The 26242-nt window shown below is 38.5% G+C and overlaps 1 protein-coding gene across 1 annotated transcript in view; it reads right to left on the reverse strand.

The window, feature by feature from the left end:
- Window positions 1-5937: 5937 nt before the first annotated feature.
- The window catches only part of MICU2 (mitochondrial calcium uptake 2), a 154990-nt gene continuing 134685 nt past the window's right edge, over window positions 5938-26242 (reverse strand). Inside the window, exons 9-12 of the mRNA XM_077158838.1 lie at window positions 25107-25278; window positions 18868-18976; window positions 18257-18414; window positions 5938-6620 (exon numbers count right to left, since the gene is read on the reverse strand). Coding sequence (XP_077014953.1) covers window positions 6516-6620; window positions 18257-18414; window positions 18868-18976; window positions 25107-25278 — 544 coding nt within the window. The 3' untranslated portion in view covers window positions 5938-6515. The remainder of the gene's footprint in view (window positions 6621-18256; window positions 18415-18867; window positions 18977-25106; window positions 25279-26242) is intronic.

A 26242-nucleotide genomic window follows, 5' to 3' on the forward strand; every position in this document is an offset into this window, starting at 1 on the left:
GACCTTCTTGGCTTCAAACCAGTTCCCTCCTCACCTCCTTTTTTCCACCACCAAGTTCAGTGGACGAGTACAGGCGAATGTAGTGCTGAACAAACTCATACCCAATAGTCATTTACAGAAGACAAATTTTCCAGTGAATTTCCACGCAAAGTCTACAAAACATGCTAATTTTACTAACTCCACTTTGTCATACACTGGCAACTTATGTAACATCTACAGACTAGATGTTGCAAAGTTAGGGCTCATTTATCCTTTGCATACACTATATATATAGCCAAACGGAACGCACAGAACATACAGAAAAAGTTTTGTCTAAACACCCTAGCAAATTACCTTTGGCAATTCCTTCCCTCCCATCTCCTCCAGACCGCTGAATGAGTACATAAACAGTAGTGTGCTGTTCAGAGATGGTTTAACAATCCCATTTCCAAAAGACACTGTGTCCCATGAACTTGAGCAAAATGATATTTGTAAAGTAATGTTTTACTGCTTCTACTTTTAATATACATTGGGCACTTCTAAACGTCTAGACAAACTAGATGCTTCAAATAAGAACTTAGTCTGTCCACTCTATAAGAAGCAGTCTTGAATAAACTGCACATAGGTCACAATAATTAACCTGAAAGTATCTTCTATATGAACAGTCTGGTTTAGAAACCTTTTTTTATCACACCCCCCCCGCCCCCCCCCCCCCCCCCCCGCACAACCTGGGAGCTGTAATGCTCAAAATTGCAGAAGACAATCTTTCCTAAGAATTTTATCCCAAAATGTACAAGATGTACTGGATTACTACCTCTGTTTTTGTCAGACACTGGCAACCTCTTTAACATCTAGAAGTCTAGATGTGAATTAAGAAGTTTTCATCCACTATTATATACACAGCAACATAAAAACCCAAATGCACAAACACAGGGACAATGGTTAATCTTGTTCGTTATAAACACACTGCCTAGAGCCCTTTGCACGTCCTTCTCCCTCCTCGCTCGAACGAGCATACAAAACGTGTAGAGTTCAGAGAGGTGGTTTGGCCTTCCCAAAAACCTCACAATATTTCGTATGAATTTTAATAACAGCAACAACAAACAGTAAGTGTGCCCTTTCACTAGCTCTACTTTTAACACATGTCGGGCACTTCAGAACATCTAGAAGAGGAGATACCTCAAAAAGTACTTAGCGTTGTCAACCACACATAGAGTCGTGAGGAACAGAATGCACATGCAGGACAACGTTTCTAAGAGGAAAGTATCTTCTAAATGTGACCATCTGGCACAGCTTCTTCTTTTCCTCTTCTCGCCTCCTGCTCCAGGCCCTCTAACCCAGACCAGCGTGGATGTGCCTCGGTCCAGAGGCAGTCAAATTCCATTTGTCTCATCTCCAGAGGACATTTCTCTTACTGTTTTAACAAATGGGCATTGCAAGACGTGTGATTTCCTAGCTGTCATACCTCGGCAACCTCTTTACATCTAGACGCCTAGACGTGGGAAAAAGTTTTCTTTTAAAAGGCTGGGCGGGGCGGGGAGGGAGCTGAGAGCGGCTTTTTCATGGTATTACATGCCCAGGCTTCTCTAAAGGGCCAGGTCGTCTTCCCAGCGGGTGTGGGCACTTCTTATTGGACACATGTGGCACGTCACTCTACTCTTTCTCGTCCGGGAGCAGGGCTGACAGCTGCTGGCCGCTGCGTCCACGCAGTCCTGCCTTCGGGGCCCTACGCGCCCCGGAAAGCCCGGCGCAGGTCCGGGGCCCCCAGCGCACCCGCCCGCGCGGCCGGAGGGCTCCGCAGGCCTGGCTCCGCTCTTCCCCGTGCTCCCTGCCCGAGCTCTACCAGATGGCTTCCAACTAGCAGTACCCGAGGGCTCCTTTCCCTGTGTCCAGCTTGGCCTGATCAGATTTCTAGGTTCTGCCAAGCTAAGTGTGAACTGCTATCTCGTTGTTTTAGTTGGCTTATCGCTGATGACAGTGAGCTCACGTCTTTCTTAGTCTCTCAGGTCCATCCCTTCCTATCACTCCACCTCCCCGAGTTCAGTGACCAGAATCCAGACTGTATGCTTCTTTTTCTATTGCGTTCCTCATTTGTTTGGTTGTTGCTGTGGATTGGCTGGAGATCTATTCTAGATGGCACTGACCCTAGGGTTTTAAATATATTTAGGCTCCCCCCCCACCCCTCCTTGTAGTAGTTCCTGAACATACACTTATAAAACATGTTATTTTATTATAAATTATTCTTTTAATTTTTAATGTGTATTCGTTTGTGCTTTATTTAAAACAATATATGTGTATGAAGGTTACGTTACCTATGCATTTCATCTCAGCTAAGAAGGAACTACAAACTGTTTTTTAAAAAGGTTAATGGCAGTGGTGGGGATATTGGACTTATTAGGTCAAGAAACACTGATTTGGATATTAATCTTTAGCTGGCTTTTGCTATTTCCAAATGCTTTTTCTCAATCTGTCACCCCATGATGAGCCTTGTTTATATTGTATGTTATGTTTTGATTTTACTGTTTAACTCCCCGAGGCTGTTTATTTCCAAGGTTTTTCAGGGCATCTCAATTGTGCCTTAATCCCCAGCACCTGTTCTGTTTTCCAACCGGATCCAGCCGGTCCCCCTTGATGTCCATGTCCAAGGCCAGAGCCCAAACCGGGGCTGTCTCCCAGCTCTCCTGACACGGCTGGCCGGTCTGTAACAGGAACGCTATTAGGAGCGGTGAGGTTCCAATGGGGGATATTACTGCTTCCATCTCCCTTTGCATTCATTCATTTATCTGTCAAATGGATTTTGAGCCACCACTATGTGCCAGGTATCCAGAAGATAACTATTAAAACTGTAAGAGAGTCCTCGTTCTTAATGAGCTCACAGTTGAGTGGAAGAGGCAGATAAAAACAATTCATTACACTTTGATAAGATCTGAGAAGGAGGTGTGGACAGGAAGATGCTGAGGGAGCTAAGAAAGGGAATTCCTAAATTAGTTTAAGGGAAAGGTAGGGAGCAAAAAGAACTTTATAGATGGAGTGGCACTAGAAGAGGTTAGCCACGTGGAGCATCCTCGGCAAGGGCACTAGCAAGTGAAGCTATTTGGAGAGTGAGAACATGGCCAACTGGGGCAAAGGCAAGCAATTCAGCATTGCCCTTCTGTACGGGCTGTGCTGGCAAGTAGCAGGGGGTGAGGCTGGAAAGCAGGAAGGGGTGAGAGCATGGCAGAGTGGAAATTTATTTTGTAGTGTTGCAGCGGATTGTCAGCAGTGGAGTGACATGATCAGATTTATGTTTTAGAAAAATCAATCTAGCGTGAGGGAGGATTTGATATACTTACAGTAATAACTAATATTTAACAGTTACTGAGGGTTTACCCCATGCCAGGCACTGCTTTACAAATGTTTTATATACCATCTCATTTAATGGTCAAAGTCTTATGACATAAGAACTATGATGGCCCCCACTTTTAGATGAGGAAACTGGGCATGGAGAGGTCACAAGTTCATGCAATGAGTGGGGGATTTGAATCCAGGTGGTCTAACAGCTCGATTTTGTTGAGGCAATCTATAGTATGTGATCACAACCTGAACTAATGGCAATGGAGTTACAAGAGGAAGGGCATGTTTGAGAAATTTTGAAGAAGCAGAATTGATAGGGTTTGATTCACCATGGAGGGGTTAAGGGAGTGAAAAGCACAGGATGCGGGTCTGTGTGGAGAGATATTCATTTTCAGAGGAAGACGTGAAGAAAAGAGATTTGGGAAAAGGGGGGATGGGATGGAGAAGTTCAGGTCAGCTTGGGGCACAATGGGTATAACTGAGATCCCTGAGGGTCGGGCAAGGAAGAGAGGAAGAGGAGTGAATGAATGCAGGGCTCAGGAATCCACCCCTACGCCCCCCAAGGGACCAGCAGAGAAAGACAAGCTAACCACCAAAATAAGAGAATTAATGATATTTATTCAACAAAATGATAGTACAGAAACACAGGACTGAAGATTCAGTTGGGATTACTAGGGAGTCCAGCTGCTTTCCAGGCATATGTCTCCAGGCTCCAAAGGAGACTTTGGCAAATTTAGTTTGCTTATTTGATACAAATAACCACATTCTTTTCAAATGGGACCAAGTCATTTTGCAGCAATCATCAGGTAATGACAACAGTGAATTACTCAAGTTTTTTTTCCCCCCACTTTTAGAATGCTATCCTTTTGACAATATGCTATCCTTTTGATAATTGAAAATTGCTTCAATACCCTAAATACTGTTTTAAGAAGGTCTCTTTTTCTGTCCTTTAACATCACTTGTTTCCTTACCTTAATTTCTAATTATATAGATTTATTTAGAAAAGTTTCTGGTGAGCTTTCTGCCTTTAGACCATAAACTGTCCTCATAGCCGTGACCTTTTAATTCACCAACATACACTACTTCTGATGGAAGGACTGACTGGCTTGTGGGATTCAAAAGCCTTCCTTCCTCCCTCTTTCATTTCCCCTCCCTCAGCCTTTCTCTTTCTTTGTTCCTTTCTGCTCTTCTCTTCTTTTCCTTTTATTTAACAAATATCTGTTGTTTGCCTTTTTAAGGCAGGTACCCAGCTAGGCTGGCACACAGACGAATAAGCTGTTCCTGCCCTGATTTGCTAACAGTTATTAGTAGAGACAAACTTGGCTATCTGAGCACATCATGGTGTCTGGAATTCCCAGAAGTCTACAATCTTACCAGGTGGACAAGAGGGAAAAGCATCACAGCCAGAAGGAACTGACATGCATAAAGGCTTGGAGGGAGAAATGTGCAAAGCCCGTGGTTTATGTGGGGAAAGGCCAGTAGTTTTATGTTGTTGGAGTATCGTGTTCTTGGGGTGCTATGGAAAGTGGGGTAGGGAAGGAGTGAATGCCAGGGGAGGAGGCTGGAAAATTTAAGGCGAGACTGTGAAGACACCAGAAACTCTCTTCATACTTTGTCATTTTATATTCCAAGTCTCTGTCCATAAGGGCATCTGTGCAAACCGGCGAGGAGAGTGTCAGAGGAAATGGTGGCGGATGCACACCCATACATTTTCACACTGTTTACCTTTTTCTCTTGTTGTGGTTTTAAAGAGAGAAATTTTTAAAAATTAGTTATCTCTATTTCTAAAACAACGAGTTGGAGCAGTTATATTTTTTAATCATTGATTTGATATTAATTGGACATCTTTTAGCAGTTGTCAATATCGAACATTAATCTATAAGGAAGAGTCTTCCAGTTTAGCAGATTAACATATTTCAAGGCCTTACAACCATAAGGAAGTTCTCTTCCCTTGTCCCTGTTACAATCAATTTTCAGTGTAAGCTCATAGATTCTTACGTCACTCAATGGGCTGTAATTCACTACTGATATTATTTTGATGCTCATATTGTCCCACATGGGGCCAGGGGAGCCCCTCATGTTGCCTCCTGTGTTTTGACATGTTCCCATTAACTTTTGAGGAAATCCTTACTTTTAGGAACAAGACGTTCCAGGCTCACCTTGCATGTTCTCTGCCCTAGCCCTGGAATCAGCCATTTATCCAGGGAATGGAACATATTTTAAATACTCACTTTGCAATTTTCTTTCTGGAGAAGGATATTTTTAAAGAAATATTTTTTGTTTACTATGTTTCTTAAAAATGCCCCTTCATACTTTAGTGTCAATTAACTTCTAGTGCCATTTAGATCACTTTTTTTGCTTTTATTTTTTTAGAGCAGTTGTAGGTTTACAGAAAAATCTATGCAGAGTTCCCATAGACCCGTTCCCCATACAGTTTCTATTGCCATTTTAAACATTCTTCTATAACCCTATATATTCCATCATAACCTGATCTTGTGAGGAGAATTTTGCAACTCCACTAGTATTTAAGAACACAAAGTAATGATGTTGCTAAGAGATTAGAGTATTTATATTCAAAAAACAAACATAGTCTTAAGATAACACATAAAATAAAAAGCACCTCAGTAATTTTTTAATCCATATAAATACTTTATTCTATTTCTACTAGGATATTAAAATTTACATGTTATTTTAAAGACAACTAACACACAACTAAGCTAACAGAAATAAAACACACAAAAAGTTTATAAGAAATATAAGCTATAGAATAGAAAATCTGAAATGAGTTTTTAACTCAATTTGCCATATTAGGAACATCTGGACTTCTGGAATTGATACTGGCCTATGCATTAAGTACCTTTTTTCCTTAAGTATTTGCTTACCCTTCCAGAGAGCATATCATGCTAGATACCATAACTCAGAATTTGGTGAATAACTAGGTTTTCCACCTTATCAAAATGCAAAACATTACTTCAGTCCTAGGCCTTTTGACAGAATCTAATAGCTGTTTTTGTAAAAGAATACTTTCTTTCCTTTCTAATGAGTTCTTCATTGAAATCTTATTAAGAAATTACTGAATCAGAAAGCAAGTAAAAGGCATCTATATATTACAAAGGAAATCAATGAAGATGTAAGTAGCTAAACATTTTACAAAAATGTCAAATTCTGACAATTGGAGCAATATAATTCCCATATTATCTTTTTTAAAAAAGACTTTTTCCAGCTTGTTTCCAGACTTCTTTTACTCCTTTAATGCTTTCTTTTTTCACACATTTCCAGTATTCTTGTACACTTAGTTGCTGTGGTACCTGTTAGGCAAAAGTAAAAATTAAGAGGTCATTCTCTTTTTAGGTTAAACATCATTTAATATGTACTTTATGCAACTGTTTATTTCCCACATTCTTCCAAAGAGTATTTGAGGTAGATTATGGTAAAAGATGATTTGTGTAATTACTCCATACACCTACTGCTGAAAACATTGAAAAAGTGATCAGACTTCAATTAGAGATATGAATAAAGCTGATAGAGGTAGGACTAAGGTAAATCAGACTAAAGGGTAAAGAATGATATTGACTGTATTTTAAAACTTCAGCTTCTGTGTGAGACCAAAGGAAGAGATGTTTCTGCAGTGCAAAATTTATATTTGTGGTGGCACACTATCTAATTTAACTGGTATGGTCAGCTTATGTGAATACCATAATTACATGGAACCTTGAATAGTGTGAGATCTTGCTGGCTTATACAGGTTGGTGTGATTCCCTGATTCATCCCAAAGCAATGAGGGCAGAAGACTAAAAAGTATTTGCAAAGTCCTTTTGGAGGACGGGGAGAAAAAGGTGGAAATATTAAACTTCCCCACATGGGGAATTCCTGATATTCTTGCAAGAATTGTGGACTGCCAATTTGATGGGCTAGGCCCTCGATCTTGGGGTTCACCCCTAGATAGCTTATTCTTGCAGAGGAGAGACTGAGCCTACTTAGGATTATGCTTAAGAGTCACCCCCAGAGAACCTCTCTTGTTGCTCAGATGTGGCCTAGCTTTCTAAGCCAACCAGGCAGGTGTGCTCACTGCCCTCCCCCAACTACATGGGAAATGACTCCCAGGGATGAGCCTGGCCTTGGCATCATGGAATTGACCAAAAGGGGAAAGAGAAATGAAATGATAAAATTCAGTGGCTGCAAACACCCCTAAAGAGAGGGATAGAAAGATCAAAGGTGACAGTGGAGTTATACAGAGAAGATAGAAAGGATTTAACTAATGAATACGATTGCTGAATCATTAAATTGAAATTTCTTTTAGTTTCCAGTATCTTAGAGCAGCTAGAAGTAAAAACCTAAAATTGTAGAATTGTAACCCATGTCAAACTCTGAAATATGTTCTACAACTAATTGCGGTGCTGTGCTTTGAAATTTATTGCTTTTTTGTATATATGTTATTTTTCACAAAAAAGAAAGAAAAAATCAATTGTGGTGATAAAAATATATTTAAGCCTTCTAGTCTCCTATATTCTGGAGCAGCTAGAAGGAAAAATCTGAGAGGATCATATGGTAGCCAATAACAAACTCTGGGATCTGTCCTGTAACTACCTGTTGAAGAGTGCTTTGAAAACTATTGCTTCTTTATTTCTTTGCTTTGTATATATGTTATACTGTACAATAAAAAAGTTAAAAAAAATTTTCAGTGGCTGAGAGATTTCGAATAGAGTTCAGAGATCATTCTGGAGGTTATTTTTATGAAGTATATAGATATCTCTTTTCAATTTTTGGTGTACTGGAGTGGCTAGAGGGAAATGCCTGAAACCACTGAACTGTATGTAATCCAATAAATAGCCTTCATTCTTGAAGATGAGTGAATAACTATTGAGCTTTTAAGGTGTGTCTGTGTGATTGTGAAAACCTTGTGACTGACATTCCCTTTATCCAGTGTATTGACAGATGAGTAAGAAAAAAACACAAAGACAAAAAATAAATAAACAATAGCAGGGGAAGGGGAGCATGAGCTGTTTTGGGTGCTCTTTTTAACTTCTATTTTTCTTCTTTTATGTCTTTTTGGAGTAATGAAAATGTTTAAAATTCTGCTGTGATGCTGAATGCACAGCTATATGATGATACTGTGAACCACTAATTGTACACTTTGGATGACTATATCGTATGTGATATATAATATATTTCAAATGACAAAGACTTCTAGAAGATGGCAGAACAGGATACGTCAAGTTCACCCCTGCACCAAGAAACAGCTAGAGAAGTGACAAAAAATGACTGGGACAGCAATTTCAGGGTTTAAGTGACCTGACAGGGTCTTCTACACCACACAGAGAGGCCCTGGTTGCAAAAGCTGAGGAACTGAGATGCAGAGAACTAGAGACCACCCAGCTAGTGTGCCACACCCTCATGTGCCATACCCCCATGCGCCACCCACTCCCACTCCCGTGTACCCGAACCCTGCACCCCACCACGCCCCATGCACCCAAGCCCTGACTCCCCCACAATGCATCCCCGTCACACACCCCTCCCCACCCAGGCATGCACACCTACCCTAGCCCCGCTCACCTGTGCAAATGCACTCTTGCCCAGCCACTCTCCCCCCACCTCCACCTCCCCACCCCTAATGTACTCACTTGCGCATCTGTGCCACACCTGACCCCAGATTATAGAGTAGCGCAACCCCACCCTGCCCCCCCTTGCCCCACAAACATGCACACCCCTGCCCAACTAGATCCGCACATGTGCACACCTGCATCCTGCCCACCCCAGCACCCAGCTCTTCTGATATGCACACCAGTGCCCCATTCCCCTAGACATCTGCACACCCATGTCCTCCTTGTCCCAGCACACACACGTCTGTGCCTTGACACCTTGACCCCTGCACCCCACCTCCCCTGCCCTGGGCACAAGTACATTCCCACCCTGGTCCCCCAATGCCCCGTGCATGCACACACACTTTGTCTTGCAACTTGGCACAGATGCCCTCTCCCCCCACCCAGCAGACGCTCACATGCGCATCCTTGCCTCACAGCCCCCATGCCTGCGCACAAGCACATCCTGCCCTGACCCCCCATGTGACCCATGCAGGTGCACACACTACCCCTGCCCCACATCCCCTGTGACCTGGACGTCTCCCCTGTGCATGCATGCATCTGCATCTTGGTCCCCACAGAAGTCCTTTCCCCATGTAAGCATACACATGCATTCTGACTGCCCAGCGCCCAGACCTCTACGCCCCGAATCTTGTACCCTATGTGCCCACCGCAACCTGTCCGCCACCAGCCCCTGTGCCACAGCCCCCCCAATTAGGCTCCCTCTGTACCCTGCCTCTGTGTCCCCGACGTTGTGCTCTGTTCCTGTGCTCCAAGGCCTGCCTAAGCTTCACTCCACTTCACAGCCCCCACATCGCCCTCTGACAACCCACACTCTGTACCCCACACTCCCAGGAAACAGTGCAGCGCCCCTGACCTGTGCCTAGCCCTGCATCATAACCCATCACTGCACCGCTATGCCTCACCCCATGCCCCATGTCCTGCCCCACACCTGTCCTGCAAATACAAACCAGTGGGTCAAAGTAGAAATTGTTAGAGAAATCAGTAACTACTGGAGATGAATGAAAATGAGAATATGACATATCAGAATTAATGGGATGTGGCAAAGGCAGTGTTGAGATGGAAATTTATTGCCGTAACTGCCTATATTAAAAAAGAAGAACCAGCAAAAATTGAGGGCTTAATTGCTCACCTGAAGGAACTAAGAAAATCATAGCCAGCATCATACTCAATGGTGAGAGACTGAAAGCATTCCCCTTAACACTGGGAACGAGATAAGGATGCCCTCTGTTACCACTATTATTCAACATTCTACTAGAAGTAGATAACTATATTTGAAAAATCCTGAGAAATCTGAAACAAAGTTACTTAAGCTAATAAATAGATTTAGCAAGATGGCAGGATATGAAATTAACGTGCAAAAAATCACTACTGTTTCTATATACAGCAATGACCTGAAGAGTCAATTAAGGAAAAATTTCCTTCAAAATAGCAACTAAAAGAATCAAGTATCTAGGAATGAACTTAATTAGGATGGAAAGGACCTGTACACAAAAAACTACAAAACACTGCTAAAAAATCAAAGAAGATAGAAATAGGTGGAAAAACATTCCCTGCTGATGGATACGAAGTTTAAATGTAGTTAAGATGCCAATTCTCCCCAAATTGATCTACAGATTCAACACAGTATCAATCAAAATTCCAACAACCTACTTTGAGGACTTGGAAAAGCTAGTTATCAGATTCATTTGGAAGGGAAAGAGACCTCAAATAGTTAAAAATATCTTCAAAAAAGAAGAATGAAGTGGGAGAATTAACCCTTCCTGATTTCAAAGCTTACTATAATGTCACAGTGGTCAAAACAGCATGGTACTGGCACAAAGACAGAAGTATTGACCAGTGCCATCCAATTGAGAGTGCAATAGACCACCAATTCTGAGTCAACTGGTCTTTGACATGGTGCCTAAATCCACTTAACTGGGACAAAATAGTCTTCAATAAATGGGCATGGAAGAACTTGCTATCAATAGTCAAAATAATGAAATAGGACCCTTACCTTAAACCCTATACAAAAATTAACTCAAACTGGATCAAACACCTAAATATAAGAACCAGTACTGTAAAACTCCTAGAAGAAAATATAAGGAAACATCTTCAAGATGTAGTAATAGGAGGCAGCTTCCTAAACTTTACACCCAAAGCATAAGCAACTAAAGAAAAAATAGATAAATGGGAACTCCTCAAAATTAAATGCTTTTGTGCCTCAAAAGACTTTGTCAAAAAGGTGAAGAGGCTGCCAACTCAATGGGAGAAAATGTTTGGAAATTACATATCAGATAATGGTTTGCTATCTTATATACATAAAGAAATCATACAACTCAACAACAAAAGAACAAACAACCCAATTATAAAATGGGCTAAAGACATGATTAGGCATTTTTCTGAAGAGTAAATACAGATGGCTAAAAAGCACATCAAGAGATGATCATTTTCATTAGTCATAAGGGAAATGAAAATCAAGATGACAATGAGATACTTCACACCTATAAGAATGGCTGCTATTAAATAAACAGGAAACTACAAATGTTGGAGAGGACGTAGAAAAATTGGGACAGTTATGCACTGCTGGTGGGAATGTATAATGGCACAGTTGCTATGGAAGATAGTCTGGTAGTTTCTCAGAACCTAAATATTCAGCTGCCCTATGACCAGGCACTATCATTACTTGGTATATATCCAGAACTGCTGAAAGCAGTGACACAAACACATTTTTACACTGATATTCATAGTAGCATTATTCACAAATTGCCAAAAGATGGAAACAATCCAAGTGCCCATCAAAGACGAGTGGATTAACAAAATGTGGTATATACATATGATGGAATGTTATACATCAGTAAGACGAAATGACATCTTGAAGCACATTACAAGATGCATGAACCTTGAGGACATAATGCTGAGTGAAATGAGCCAGACACAAAAGGATAGTTACTGTATGATTTAACTTTTTATGATCATGGTAAAGGTAAAGTCAGAGGCTTATGATACAAAATATAGAGGACCTAGAGATACATAGGAGCTAGAGATGGGTGAATAGTTAGCTAATGACATTGAATTTAAATATAAGGAACAGATAGCCAAGTGTAGGTAGTTCATTAGTGGGTCTATAAGTAACATTGCCATGCTGAAGATGAACATGATTGAAAGGGGTTGTAAAGACCCACGTGTCCTACCAATTAACACTACAAATATTTATAAATAAGTCCTTACATGAACTACTTTAAAGGTATGAAGCTTATGAGTGTGTAATATTTGGGTTAGGGGAAAACTGCTATTGCATGCAATGGGGTATGTTTAACCAGAAAACATCAACAGTACCACAGCAATACCAGGGGTAAAGAATGGCGGGGGGGGGGGGGAGGTAGGAATAAGGGTTAAAGGGAGGTTTTATTGGTTATTTTTATCTTGGGAACAATGAAATTATCTAAAATTGAAAGTATTGATGGACTGTGGACTTTGAACATTACATATGATGCCTAATGGATGGAAGTGGCTAAAGGATACACTGATTGAGAAGTAGAATGGCGAATAGTGGTGTATACATATGACTGAATATTGTGCTGCCACAGAAAGGAACAGGGTTGTGAGACATGCAACGTTATGAATGAACCTGTGGGAGATTTACAAGGCAAAATAAACCAGAAACAAAAGTGCAAATATTGTATGGTCTCATCTAGAAAATACTTATAAGAAAACTGGGGCCTAGATTATAAGCTCTTACAGTAGTCACATGTAGTCTGGAGCAGCAGTTATTCCTAGATTCTGAAAGGCGGTGCGATGTGTGTGTAACCTGGTATTTAGAGATGAGAACAAAGCCGAGCAGGCTGGGATTAAGCTAATTCAGAATACTGGGGTAAGGAAGACAATGTCTATATTTTAGAACTCCACCTACTCTATGAGACCTAAGGAAGAAAGGTTTATTTTGTCCAGAATCTAAATTTCTTGTAGAATATAATCTAACTCAACCTGTCTAGATAGATCATTTAAACAATCCAAACACATGGAACCCAGAATAAGAATGAGAGCCTTTAATTCTGCTTGGCGTAATATAATGCCTGGATATATCCCAGAGTATATTAAGCAGATAATCAAAAAGTATTGGCAAAGTCCCTTGAGACTGGAGAAAAATTATGGAGCTATTGGACCTTTCCACTAGGGAAACCTTAGATGCTGTGCCAAACACTGGGACACCCAGGTCAATGGACCGGGCCCTTGATCTTGAGGCTTGCTCTTGTGAGGCCTGTGTGTGTGGTGGTGGAGAAGCTTAGCCTACCTGGGGGTATGCCTAGGAGTTGGCTCCAGAGGATCTCTTTTGTTGCTCAGATGTAGCTTCTCTCTCTCTAAGCCCAACTCTGCAAGTGAAATCATTGCCCTCCCCCACAAGAGGTAAAAGTCTTCCTGGCAACATGGGATATGATCCCAGGGATGAACCTGACCCTGGCACCATGGGATTGAGAATGCCATCCTGACCAAAAGGGGGAAAAGAAGTGTAACAAATAAGGTGTTAGTGGCTGAGAGTTCAAATAGAGTTGAGAGGCTATTCTGTAGGCTAATATTATGCAAGCTTTAGCTAGACACTGCTATCTATCATAGTTTGCCAACCCCCAGCCAAAACCATTCCTGCTAGCCCTAAAGAACACCTAGGGCTTTATATGAGATTCTACAAAGGTTCCATGCGCTAGGATTAGTTTCCAGAAACCTCAACCTCCAGATGGGTTCCTAGGCCAAATAAGTTCTGAAACACAGAGGGGCCAGCTTCTCCAGAACTTCAACTAGTTCCATCCCCCTACCCCATATTATCGACAGCCCCTTTCAACATGAAAGAAATAGAATAGGCATAGTCCAAATAACCCTAAAGAGTGAGAGAAAGATCAAAGGAGATGGTGGAGTTATACAGAAAAAGTAGGGTTTAACAAATGAGTACAATTGCTGGATTATTATATTGATGTTTGTTTTAAAGTCTCCAATGTCTTAGAGCAGCTAGTAGTAAAAACCTGAAATTGTGGAATTGCAACTCATACCAAACTCTGAAATCTATTCTACAACTAAATGTGGCATACTTTGAAATGTATTGCTTTTTAAATATATACATGTTATTTTTCACAAAAAAGAAAAAGTTGATTATAATAATGAAAACATAGCTATATAATGAAACTGTGAACCATAGATTGCATGCTTTGGATGCATGGTATTATATTATATTATAATTATAATATAAAAATAATATATATTATATTATATACATGGTATTATATATCCACATGGTATATGGATATATAATACATCAATAAAACTGTATTAAAGTAAATTTAAAAAATATATATATCTCTCAATTAAAAAAGAGATGATTGTTATAGAACTGCTAAAATAAGGATAAAAGATAAAGTGAATGTGCATAAGAATGTCTTCAGGATAACTAAGAAATTGAGTTAGAATATAAGTTAGTAGATTTTTCCCTAAGAAGATACTGAAAACTGTGGGTAAACTTCTTTCATATTTTAGTTTATATTTTAATTATTTTGTAATGTTTTCCTTTTATAATATTTTAAAATGTTTCCTTTTCCTGTGAACTTTATGTAGCATGTGGAATAGAAATGAGAGGCTTACAACTTTTATTTAACCTTGGTTAAAATTACAGTGAAAGAAACTATAGGGCACAATATATATGACGAGAAATTTTAAGCAGAAATAATCTACTTCACATAACTGCTTTGTGATTTAAAGTACTATGTGTTACTACCCTTCTCACAAAATGAACGGTCAGAAAATATTGGCATTCCAGTGACTACAATATTAAACACAGCATTGCTGGAAACCAGCCAAGAGGAAGCACTGGTGTTTTTTAGATTACAGATGCTCTTTTTTCTTATAGCTCTTCTCCAATGTTTATTGAGAATGGACAGGAGGCTCCCAGGTATATAAAATTGTTAACTACAAATTTGGTTTTAATTTCCAGGAGTACGATCAATAACTATGAGGTACTGGATGGCTACAAGCTTGTAAAACATGTTTGCTAATGGGAATCATGTTTATGCATTTTGCTATAAATAATGCTTGTGGCAGGAAATTGAGTTTGTTCTTGTAAGTGGTAAATAGCTTTCTCTACATGAACCCACCATTCTCTCACCCTCTTTCTCCCCTTTTTTCCCTTTGGTCTAGCTATTTATTTACTGTGCAGATTCACCCTGGACCTAGTTTTCTCCCTGCAGACTGCTTTCATGAGAGTGCTTCCAGCAGATTCTAATCTAAACACAATTCTCAGTTTGATTCCTCCCACAGTCACAGATCAAGACATGAATTTGAGGGAATAAAACAGCTAGAGTTTAAACTAGTCCTTAATATGCCTCAGCCACGATATTAACTACTTTATATTAAATTCTAACAATAATCCTTTTTTGGTAGATTTTATTCATTTCCTCATTTTATAGATGAGGAATCTGAGGCTCAGAAAATCAGGCAGCTTTGCAAATTCAGCAGTTAATAAATAGTGGATAAGAAAATCAATTAATGTAATACACCACATCAACAAATCAGAGCAGAAAAATAACATGATCATCTCAATTGATGCAGAGAAGGCATTTGACAAGATTCAACATCCTTTCCTGTTGAAAACACTTCAAAAGATAGGAATACAAGGGAACTTCCTTAAAATGATAGAGGGAATATATGAAAAACCCACAGCTAATATCATCCTCAATGGGGAAAAATTGAAAACTTTCCCCCTAAGATCAGGAACAAGACAAGGATGTCCACTATCACCACTATTATTCAACATTGTGTTGGAAGTTCTAGCCAGAGCAATTAGACAAGAAAAAGAAATACAAGGCATCAAAATTGGAAAGGAAGAAGTAAAACTATCACTGTTTGCAGACGATATGATACTATACGTAGAAAACCCAGAAAAATCCACAACAAAATTACTAGAGCTAATAAATGAGTACAGCAAAGTAGCAGGCTACAAGATCAACATTCAAAAATCTGTATCATTTCTATACACTAGTAATGAACAAGCTGAGGGGGAAATCAAGAAACGAATCCCATTTACAATCGCAACTAAAAGAATAAAATACCTAGGAATAAATTTAACCAAAGAGACAAAAAACCTATATAAAGAAAACTACAAAAAACTGCTAAAAGAAATCACAGAAGACCTAAATAGATGGAAGGGCATACCGTGTTCATGGATTGGAAGACTAAATATAATTAAGATGTCAATCCTACCTAAACTGATCTACAGATTCAATGCAATACCAATCAAAATCCCAACAACTTATTTTTCAGAATCAGAAAAACCAATAAGCAAATTTATCTGGAAGGGCAGGGTGCCCCGAATTGCTAAAAACATCTTGAGGAAAAAAAACGAAGCTGGAGGTCTCGCGATGCCGGACTTAAAGGCATATTATGAAGCCACAGTGGTCAAAACAGCATGGTATTGGCATAAAGATAGATATGTCGACCAATGGAATCGGATAGAGTGCTCAGATATAGACCCTCTCATCTATGGACATTTGATCTTTGATAAGGCAGTCAAGCCAACTCACCTGGGACAGAACAGTCTCTTCAATAAATGGTGCCTAGAAAACTGGATATCCATAGGCAAAAGAATGAAAGAAGACACATATCTCACACCTTATACAAAAGTTAACTCAAAATGGATCAAAGATCTAAACATTAGGTTTAAGACCATAAATCAGTTAGAGGAAAATGTAGGGAGATATCTTATGAAACTTACAATTGGAGGCAGTTTTATGGACCTTAAACCTAAAGCAAGAGCACTGAAGAAGGAAATAAATAAATGGGAGCCCCTCAAAATTAAACACTTTTGTGCATCAAAGAACTTCATCAAGAAAGTAGAAAGACAGCCTACACAATGGGAGATAATATTTGGAAATGACATATCAGATAAAGGTCTAGTATCCAGAATTTATAAAGAGATTGTTCAACTCAACAACAAAAAGACAGCCAACCCAATTACAAAATGGGAAAAAGACTTGAACAGACACCTACCAGAAGAGGAAATACAAATGGCCAAAAGGCACATGAAGAGATGCTCAATGTCCCTGGCCATTAGAGAAATGCAAATCAAAACCACAATGAGATATCATCTCACACCCACCAGAATGGCCATTATCAACAAAACAGAAAATGACAAGTGCTGGAGAGGATGCGGAGAAAGAGGCACACTTATCCACTGTTGGTGGGAATGTCAAATGGTGCAACCACTGTGGAAGGCAGTTTGGCGGTTCCTCAAAAAGCTGAATATAGAATTGCCATACGACCCAGCAATACCATTGCTAGGTATCTACTCAAAGGACTTAAGGACAAAGACACAAACGGACATTTGCACACCAATGTTTATAGCAGCGTTATTTACAATTGCAAAGAGATGGAACCAGCCAAAATGTCCATCAACAGAAGAATGGCTAAACAAACTGTGGTATATACGTACGATGGAATATTATGCAGCTTTAAGACAAGATAAACTTATGAAACATGTAATAACATGGATGGACCTAGAGAACATTATGCTGAGTGAGTCCAGCCAAAAACTAAAGGACAAATACTGTATGGTCCCACTGATGTGAACAGACATTCGAGAATAAACTTGAAATATGTCATTGGTAACAGAGTCCAGCAGGAGTTAGAAACAGGGTAAGACAATGGGTAATTGAAGCTGAAGGGATACAGGCTGTGCAACAGGACTAGATACAAAAACTCAAAAATGGACAGCACAATAATACCTAATTGTAAATTAATCATGTTAAAACACTGAATGAAGCTGCATCTGAGCTATAGGGTTTTTTTTTGTTTTTTTTTTTTTGTTTGTTTGTTTTCCTATTATTACTACTTTTATTTCTTTTCTCTATATTAACATTTTATATCTTTTTCTGTTGTGTTGCTAGTTCCTCTAAACCAATGCAAATGTACAAGAAACGATGATCATGCATCTATGTGATGATGTTAAGAATTACTGATTGCATATGTAGAATGGTATGATTTCTAAATGTTGTGTTAATTTCTTTTTTTTCTTTCCGTTAATAAAAAATAAATAAAAAAAAATAAATAAATAGTGGAGCAGGGGATTTGAATTTAGGTATATATGACTCTGGAGTCCAAAGACAAATTCTAAGCCATGATTTCTGAATAGTTTCATATTAAAAAAATAAAAAGGCAAAGGAAAATGTTGAATTCCATTTGCAAAAAGATGTTTCACAGTTTCAACTATAGTCTATAATCTCTTTATAAATGACGAAAACTCTATTTACAAACAAAATGCTAGGTTTAATACCATTCATTTAATTACATGTAAATATGTAGTTATTTAAAAGCTTGAAATCTGTTACCCATAAGCCTCGATGCATCCTATTTTTTAATACCCCAAGGAATTCTCCATGACTAAGACATTCATCACCATCCAAATCAAAGATCTTGAAGACAGTGTCCAATATATTGTTTGAGAGTTCCTGTCCTGTTGCTACTTTCACAGCTCTCCTAAACTCCGCTAAGAAAGAGAAAACAGAATTATTCAACCATGTGAAATAGTCCAAATGGAATCAATCTAAATTTTCATTATCGAAGAAGTAAAAACTAGTCTACATTTTTTATTATTTGGGAAGTAAAACAAAACAACAATGAAAACAAAAATGCTCATCAGGAACATATCCAAATCATAAATTCACTTAAAAAGTATTGTGAGAGCACCTCTAAGATAAACAATTTCTTTAATTTAATCAGAATTTTAAATGAAGATGTTAAATATGTCTGCCATTTTAGGGGAGAAATGAGAAAATAAAAACAAATAAAGCAACTGTTAAATGGGACTGTTGGTGCTGTAAGTTCAGAATAACTGCACTGAATACAAGGCTAACCAATTATTTTACTGATAACTAGTTTTTTTTGACTGGTGTTGAAGAATAGACTGAAATTGTTTATAGAAGATGAAACTTCAACTTACCTAGTCTGACAGGGCGATGAGCTAAACTAAACATTTGCATGGCAATAGCAAAGTCTTCCAAGTGGGTTGTAAAATGACAAAATGACTTGAACTCATCCAAGGAAATGCTCTAATACAATAACAAAAACAAGTATGAGTCCTTTTTTCTATCATATAGCTTATGAACTTAGAGCTTTCTAAGCAAAATTTTGAGACAGAATAATCATAGCATGAGAGTGTTTAGTGTTTAGGAGAAACCATGACAGGGTCCCTTTTACTGCAGACCATGCCCTGTATGCATGGTGCCCCCTGAAGGTGTGCACTGGAGTGGCCCTGGTGAGTGGTCCACTGCCTTGCCTTCTGCTTAGTTTTATGAGTGACCAGACGCTAAGAGCCCTGGGTTTTGGAGCCAGATTGGCCTGTGTTGAAATCCCAGCTGTGCCATCTGCTACGTGTATGACTGTGGGCACCTCTGCATGTCTCTAAGCCTCAGGTAAGGTATCCTCAGAGGTTAAGGAACTTGCACAAGATCCACTAAATGGATCAAGATTGAACCTCCACCCATGTGACTTCAAACCTATGCTCCTAAAAACAAACAAACAAAAAACCCCACACATAAAAAATTAGTTTTTCCACTGAAAAAGTAAACAAGGAGTGAAAATTTTAAATTTGAAAGTAAATCCTCCCTACCTGAACAAAAGTTTCTCTTTGTAGAGACCTGTAGGATCCAACCTTCGGCACTTGTGTGGTTGTACTCAAGTCTCACTGCTTTCAGCAGTTTTTTTTGTTTTAAAATCTTTATTAAGTTTTTGAAGAGGTAATGTATGTACATAGTAAAAAATTCAAACAATACAAAGGATAAACAATGAAAAGTAAGTCTTCGTCCTCTTCCAACTCCCAATTTCCTTCCCCAGTGGTTAAGTTACCAGTTTCTTGTGTATCCTTCCGGAAATATTTTACTCATATAAGAGCGCATATGTATACATAGACATTCTTGTTTTGCACAGTGAGAGCCCCCTTTTCATATTTCTGCACCTTGCTTTATTCTCTTAACAATGCACCTTACCAGCACCAATAGGAGAGTGCACAGTTCTCTATATCACAATTTCAAACTAGGCATTGGATGCAAACATTTTGCTTTTCTGAGTGGTGGAAAATGGTCTTTCACAGTTTGAATTTGCATGTCTTTAAATGTGAATGAAGTTAAACACTTTTCATATATTTATCAACCATTTGTGTATTTCTCTTCTTATGAACAGCTTCTTTTTCTATCCTCTACCCAGATTTCTAATGGATCTTAATGATTTTCTCATAGAACCAACTTCTAGTTTCGTTGATTTTCTTGAGTGTTTTCATATGCTCAATTTCATTTATTTCTGCGCTAATCATTATTTCTCTCCTTTTGCTTACTCTGGGATTAATTTGCTGTTATTTCTCTAGTTCTTCCAAGTGGACAGTTAATTCCTCGATTTTTACCCTTTCTTCTTTTTTGATATAGGCGTTTAGGGCAATAAATTTCCCTCTTAACACTGCCTTTGCTGCATTCCATAAGTTTTGATATGTTGTGTTTTCATTTTCATTTGCCTCGAGATATTTACTGATTTCTCTTGTTATTTCTTTCTTGACCCACTGGTTGTTTAAGAGGGTGTTGTTGAGCCTCCATATATTTGTGAATTTTCTGGCATTCTGCTTATTATTGATTTCCAACTTCATTCCTTTATGATCTGAGAAACTGTTTTGTATGATTTCAATCTTTTTAAATTTATTGAGACTTGCTTTGTGACCCAGCATATGGTCTATCCTTGAGAATGATCCATGAGCACTTGAGAAAAAGGTGTATCCTGCTGTTGTGGGGTGTAATGTTGTATAAATGTCTGTTAAGTCTAGCTCATTTATTGTATTATTCAAATTCTCTGTTTCTTTATTGATCCTCTGCTGGATGTTCTGTTCATTGATGAGAGTGGTGAATTGAAGTCTCTAACTATTATGGTAAATGTGTCTATTTCTCTTTTCAGTGTTTGCCACATGTATTTTGGAACATTCTGGCTCGGTACATAGATATTTATGATTGTTATGTCTTCTTGCTGAATTATTCCTTTTATTAATACATGGTATCCTTCTTTGTCTCTTTTAACTGTTTTACATTTGAAGTCTAATTTGTTGGATACTAGTATAGCTACTTCTGCTCTTTGCTGATTGTTATTTGCATGAAATATCTTTTCGCAACCTTTCACTTTCAACCTATGTTTATCCTTGGGTCTAAGATGTGTTTCCTGTAGACAGCATATAGATGGGTCCTGTTTTTTAGTCCATTCTGCCAGTCTGTGTCTTTTGACTGGGAAATTTAATCCATTAATTATTTAGTGTTATTACTGTATGAGTAGTACTTTCTTCTACCACTTTGCCTTTTGGATTTTATATGTCATATCTAATTATCCTTCTTTTTACCTTTACTCATAGTTTTCATTTCTATACTCTTCTCCACACCTCTCTCTTCTGTCTTTGTATCTGTCACTAGTGCTCCCTTTAGTATTTCTTGCAGAGCTGGTCTCTTGGTCACAAATTCTCTCAGTGATTTTTTCTCTGAAAATGTTTTAATTTCTCCCTCATTTTTGAAAGACAATTTTGCTGGGTATAGAATTCTTTGTTGGCAGTTTCTCTCTTTTAGTAATTTAAATATATCATCCCACTGTCTTCTCACCTCCATGGTTTCTGCTGAGAAATCTACGCATAGTCTTATTAGGCTTCCCTTGTATGTGATGGATTGCTTTTTTCTTTCTGCTTTCAAGATTCCCTCTTTCTCTTTGACCTCTGATATTCTGATTAGTGTCTTTGAGTACGTCTATTTGGATCTATTCTCTTTGGGGTATGGTGCACTTCTTGGATCTGTAATTTTAAGTTTTTCATAAGAGTTGGGAAATTTTCAGTGATAATTTCTTCCATTAGTTTTTCTCCTCCTTTTCCCTTCTCCTTCTGGAACACACAACACAAAGATTCGCACGCTTCATATTGTCATTCAATTCCCTGAGCCCCTGCTCGTATTTTTCCATTTTTTCCCTTTATTTTCTTTTTCCTGTCAGATTTCAGATGTTCTGTCCTCCAGTTCACTAATCCTATCTTCTCCCTCTCAAAATCTAACATTGTAGGTTTCCATTTTTTTTCATCTCTTTTACTGTGCCTTTCATTCCCATAAGTTCTGATTTGTTTTTTCAGACTTTTGATTTCTTCTTTTTGTTCATTCCTTGCCTTCTTTACATCCTCCCTCAATTCATTTATTTGGCTTTTGATGAGGTTTTCCATGTCTGTTCCTATATTCTGAATTAATTGCTTCAACTCCTGTATCTCATTTGAATTGTTGATTTGTTCCTTTGACTGGGCCATATCTTCAATTTTCCTGGTGTGATTTGTTATTTTTTGCTGGTGCCTAGGTATTTAATTACCTTAATTAGTTTATTCTAGAGATTGTTTTCACTTCTTTTACCTAGAGTTTTCTTGCTGGATGAATCTGTTGTCTGTCTGTTCTTTCATAATCAGTTCAGCTTTTTCTGGACCTCTAGCTTAGGTTTTGTTTAACAGAGGAGAATTTTTCAGTTCTTGTTTTCTTGTTTCTTGGCCTGCCTGTATGCTGCCTTTCCCCCTCAACCCTTAGGAGGGTTTACTTAGGTATTATAGACCCTAGCCGGATTTTTCCAGACCAAACTGGCCTCCTATCAGGAGGAAAGAGTCACCTGCGTCAGTTTTCCCTGAGGGCGAGACCCAGCAGGTTGAAAGACTTTCCTGTGAAGTCTCTGGACTCTTTTTCTTATCCTGCCCAATATGAGGTGCTTGTCTGCCTGCAGGTCCCACCAGCATAAAATGATGTGGTACCTTTAACTTTGGCACTCTCCCTGCTGGGGGTGTGGTGGAGACAGAGGAGAGGTTGTAGGCTGGTTTTAATGGCTTCAAAGTACCAAGCTCTGGTGTCTGAATTCCTTAAGGGAGGGATTCCACCTGAGTTTGGCTTTACCCCTCCCCTGGGGAAGGCAGAGACTGCAGACAAGCCCTCAAACAAGCTTGTTTCTGCCTATGCCTAGGGCAGTTGCAGCCTGAGAGGCCCTGCTGCTATATCCAAAGGCAGTCAAGACTTTGTAGAAACAAAGTCAGCCCTGCCCCCTTGGCGCCGGGGCAAAAATGAGCGACCTTCACTTTGACCAGGTTCACCTGAGCTGGGGGCCTATTTTTAGTAGTCAGAATTTGTTAATTAATTCCACAATTGGCATTTGGCTGCGCTCAGCCCCTGCTGCTGGTAAAGTCCCTTTCCTTCCCCCTCTGGGAAGCAGCCTGTGGGAGACAGGCGCCGGCCGCTGCGGCTTGGGGAACTCATGGTTCTGGGGGGGGCTCGCCACCTGTCCAGCTAGTCCAGACTGGGGTACCCTGTGTGTCTGGTCACTGACGTGGCTCCAGGAGCTGCTCTGTACTGTTCTTGGTTATTTAGCAGTTCTTCTGGAGGATGAACTAAATCATGCACATTGCTAAGCTGCCATCTTGGCACCTACCCTCTTGTGGGTTTCGCTTAGAAAGATATATACCTCACTGTAAGATGAAAAATTGTTTCCAAGTTTTCTTCTTGTCTTCATTAAGTTTCAGTTTTTTTTGATCCATCAGGAATTTATCTTAAAGTAATCATTAAGGTAGGGATTTTCATTCATTTTCCTCTTTAGATGGCCAGCTAATTATCAATTATCTTGATGTCATTTATTAATAATTCTTCTTTTCCCCAACTAATCTAAAATACTATTTTACATATAATAAATTCTCATATTTGAGTCTATTTCTACACTCTATTCTGCTCACTTGATCTGTCAAATTCCCTGTCGGTAACAGGCTGCTTTAATCACGAAGGTTTGATGATACATTTTAATATCTGGGCATTCTCTCCATGTAAGTTTTGTATAGCTTGTCTACTTCCTTCCCAAGAATGCAGTGGTAGTTTCATTGAAATCCATTTGTGTTCACCAATATCTGGTTCTCTTCGGATTCCTATACATATGAAAGGCTATATTTAGTCTTCTTTGTAGTTAACTGGTGTCATGTGATTAGTTTCCCCAATGGCCCAGCGTCATGTGCTATTTACAGGCCAAAACATTTAATTTTTGGAATGTGACTTGCCCTCCCTTTTCCTGGTATAGTTTATGAGGATGGTGCTTTTTGCCAGATGGTGGAGCTACAAGATGGCAGAACCTCAGAGTGTCTAGTTCCTGAGCAACTACGTGGGCAGAGCCTCCCATCAGCCCACAATGGTCACACAACGTGACTGAGAAATAAGCTTGGTTGCGCTTAGACATGGAGTAGTCGGGGTTAATCTGTAACTGCAGCAAACCTAAGTTGTTCTGACTAATATAACCATTATGTGTATAGAATAAATTAAGGGAGAATGGCACTATTTATAATACAGAAGACTTCCTATCAATTGATAATGTCTCTATAATTAGATAAGTTTTCTTTTATAGCCAACAGAATTTTAAAGTTTTATCCATATATTTCTTGTTAAATATATTTCTAATTATTACATATTTCTGTGGGAATTATAAATGGGATCTCTCATTACATTTTATCTTTTCCACATAATGGAAGCAGTTTTTAAAAAATTATGTAAATAATTTTTGCCCATTGCAAAATTTTTTTTGAAAACAATACATAAAAGTATAAAGCAAGGAAGTAAAAATCACTTGAATTCTCTACCTTTATTGATATTTTGATCATTCTTTTTTTATATTTACACACATGCATGACATTACATTTTCTAACAATTTGTACACAGAACAGCTACTTCTTTTAATATATTAATGTTGTAACAGACACTTAATTGAATTCTTTTTTGTTTCTATTGGTTTTTCAATTTGATTCTCTTGAGTTCTCTGGGCATACAATCACTTCATAAGCAAACAAAGACAACTGTCATCTCCTTTCAAATTGTTATACTTTAGTCTTTACCTTGTTAGTTTGCATTGGCTATGATTTCCAGGACAATGTTATATAACAGTGACATTCTCTCTGATTTCTGACTTCACTGGAAATGCACAACTCATGTTTTTAAATACTTTGCTATACTGATTTTATCCTAGACAATAGTTTGTTTGTGAGAAAGCTGCATGCAGAGAACGTTCCTCAACTTGATATTATATAGCACAGTCCTGGTTAATTTGGAAGATACTTTAATTACATAAATATGTGTAAATTATTCCATCTTTATTGCATGCATAATACAAGGGTATACTAACCTCTCCTGCTGACAACTTCTCTCTCACATTTTTCCAATAAATGTCTTTATTTCCAGCGTTGGTGAAAAAAAGTAGCCATTCTGCAAAGTCTTCTTTTCTCATGAAGCTTAAACCTTTAGAAAACTGAAAGAATTCCATTTCTTGGATCTCTGTTTGTAAATTTTCCATAAATCTAAAAAAGTTAAAATACAAACGTGATATATGACACAATGGTATTGAATCTTTATAGTCTAAATACATTGAAATAATTATAATTATTAGATGATTTGATTCTCCTTTGTGTCATTTAGAAAATTCTACCATTTGAGTGTTCTCTAAGTCTATGCCTTATCTACAATTAATAGTAATACAGCAGCTAAAAAAGGAAAAAACAAAAAATAAATCACTAGTGATATACTGTGGTCTTGGCAGGAATGAACTCTAAAACAAGACTATTTGGAATTATCAGTCCTTTCCTTTCCAAAGGCGTGCTTTCCTCTGTGACATTAGAGACTTGCAGGACCCAAGAGATCGTTTTCTTTCTTTTTTAACCTCATAATTGGTCTGATGCTGTTGCTTACAGTGACACAGCTCATAAAATCTAGCTCTTCTGGCACTTGTTTCCTAGCACATAAAGCTATGTCACACTGCCTCAAATTGCATCCTGGTTCATTCTGAGAATGTTTTTTCCCCTCTTTTATGATCTCCTCTAAGCCCTACACGAAGAAGCAACCTGAGTAACTGGAAATGCAGATACTCTAATCTAGCTCATAAGGGTTGTAAAACATCAAACATTAGTTCAATATCATCAGGTTGGCTGTCTTGTGCTGGTGATCCTGTATTGACTGCAAATTATACTAATAAAACTGCTTAGAAATCTGGAAAGGCTTATCCCACAAACACAGTCCAAGTTCTGAAGCCCTTTGGAAGACTGGACATTGTCATACATTGTAGAAGTATGGCTTACTCTGAACTTAGGTAACACATCAGATAGTTTTTGGTTGTCAGAAATAATTTGGAAGATTTTTAATTTGTTAATTATATCATCTCTAAGGAACCACTTTTGGAGACGTGAATTTATAATGAGTACTGAAGAAGGAAGCTGAATTACTGAAGAAAGTGGTACAATGGCTTCTGTGGAAAGCTAATTGTGCACT

This window comes from Tamandua tetradactyla, chromosome 4 (assembly GCF_023851605.1).
Source record: "Tamandua tetradactyla isolate mTamTet1 chromosome 4, mTamTet1.pri, whole genome shotgun sequence".
Taxonomy (NCBI): Eukaryota; Metazoa; Chordata; class Mammalia; order Pilosa; family Myrmecophagidae; genus Tamandua; species Tamandua tetradactyla.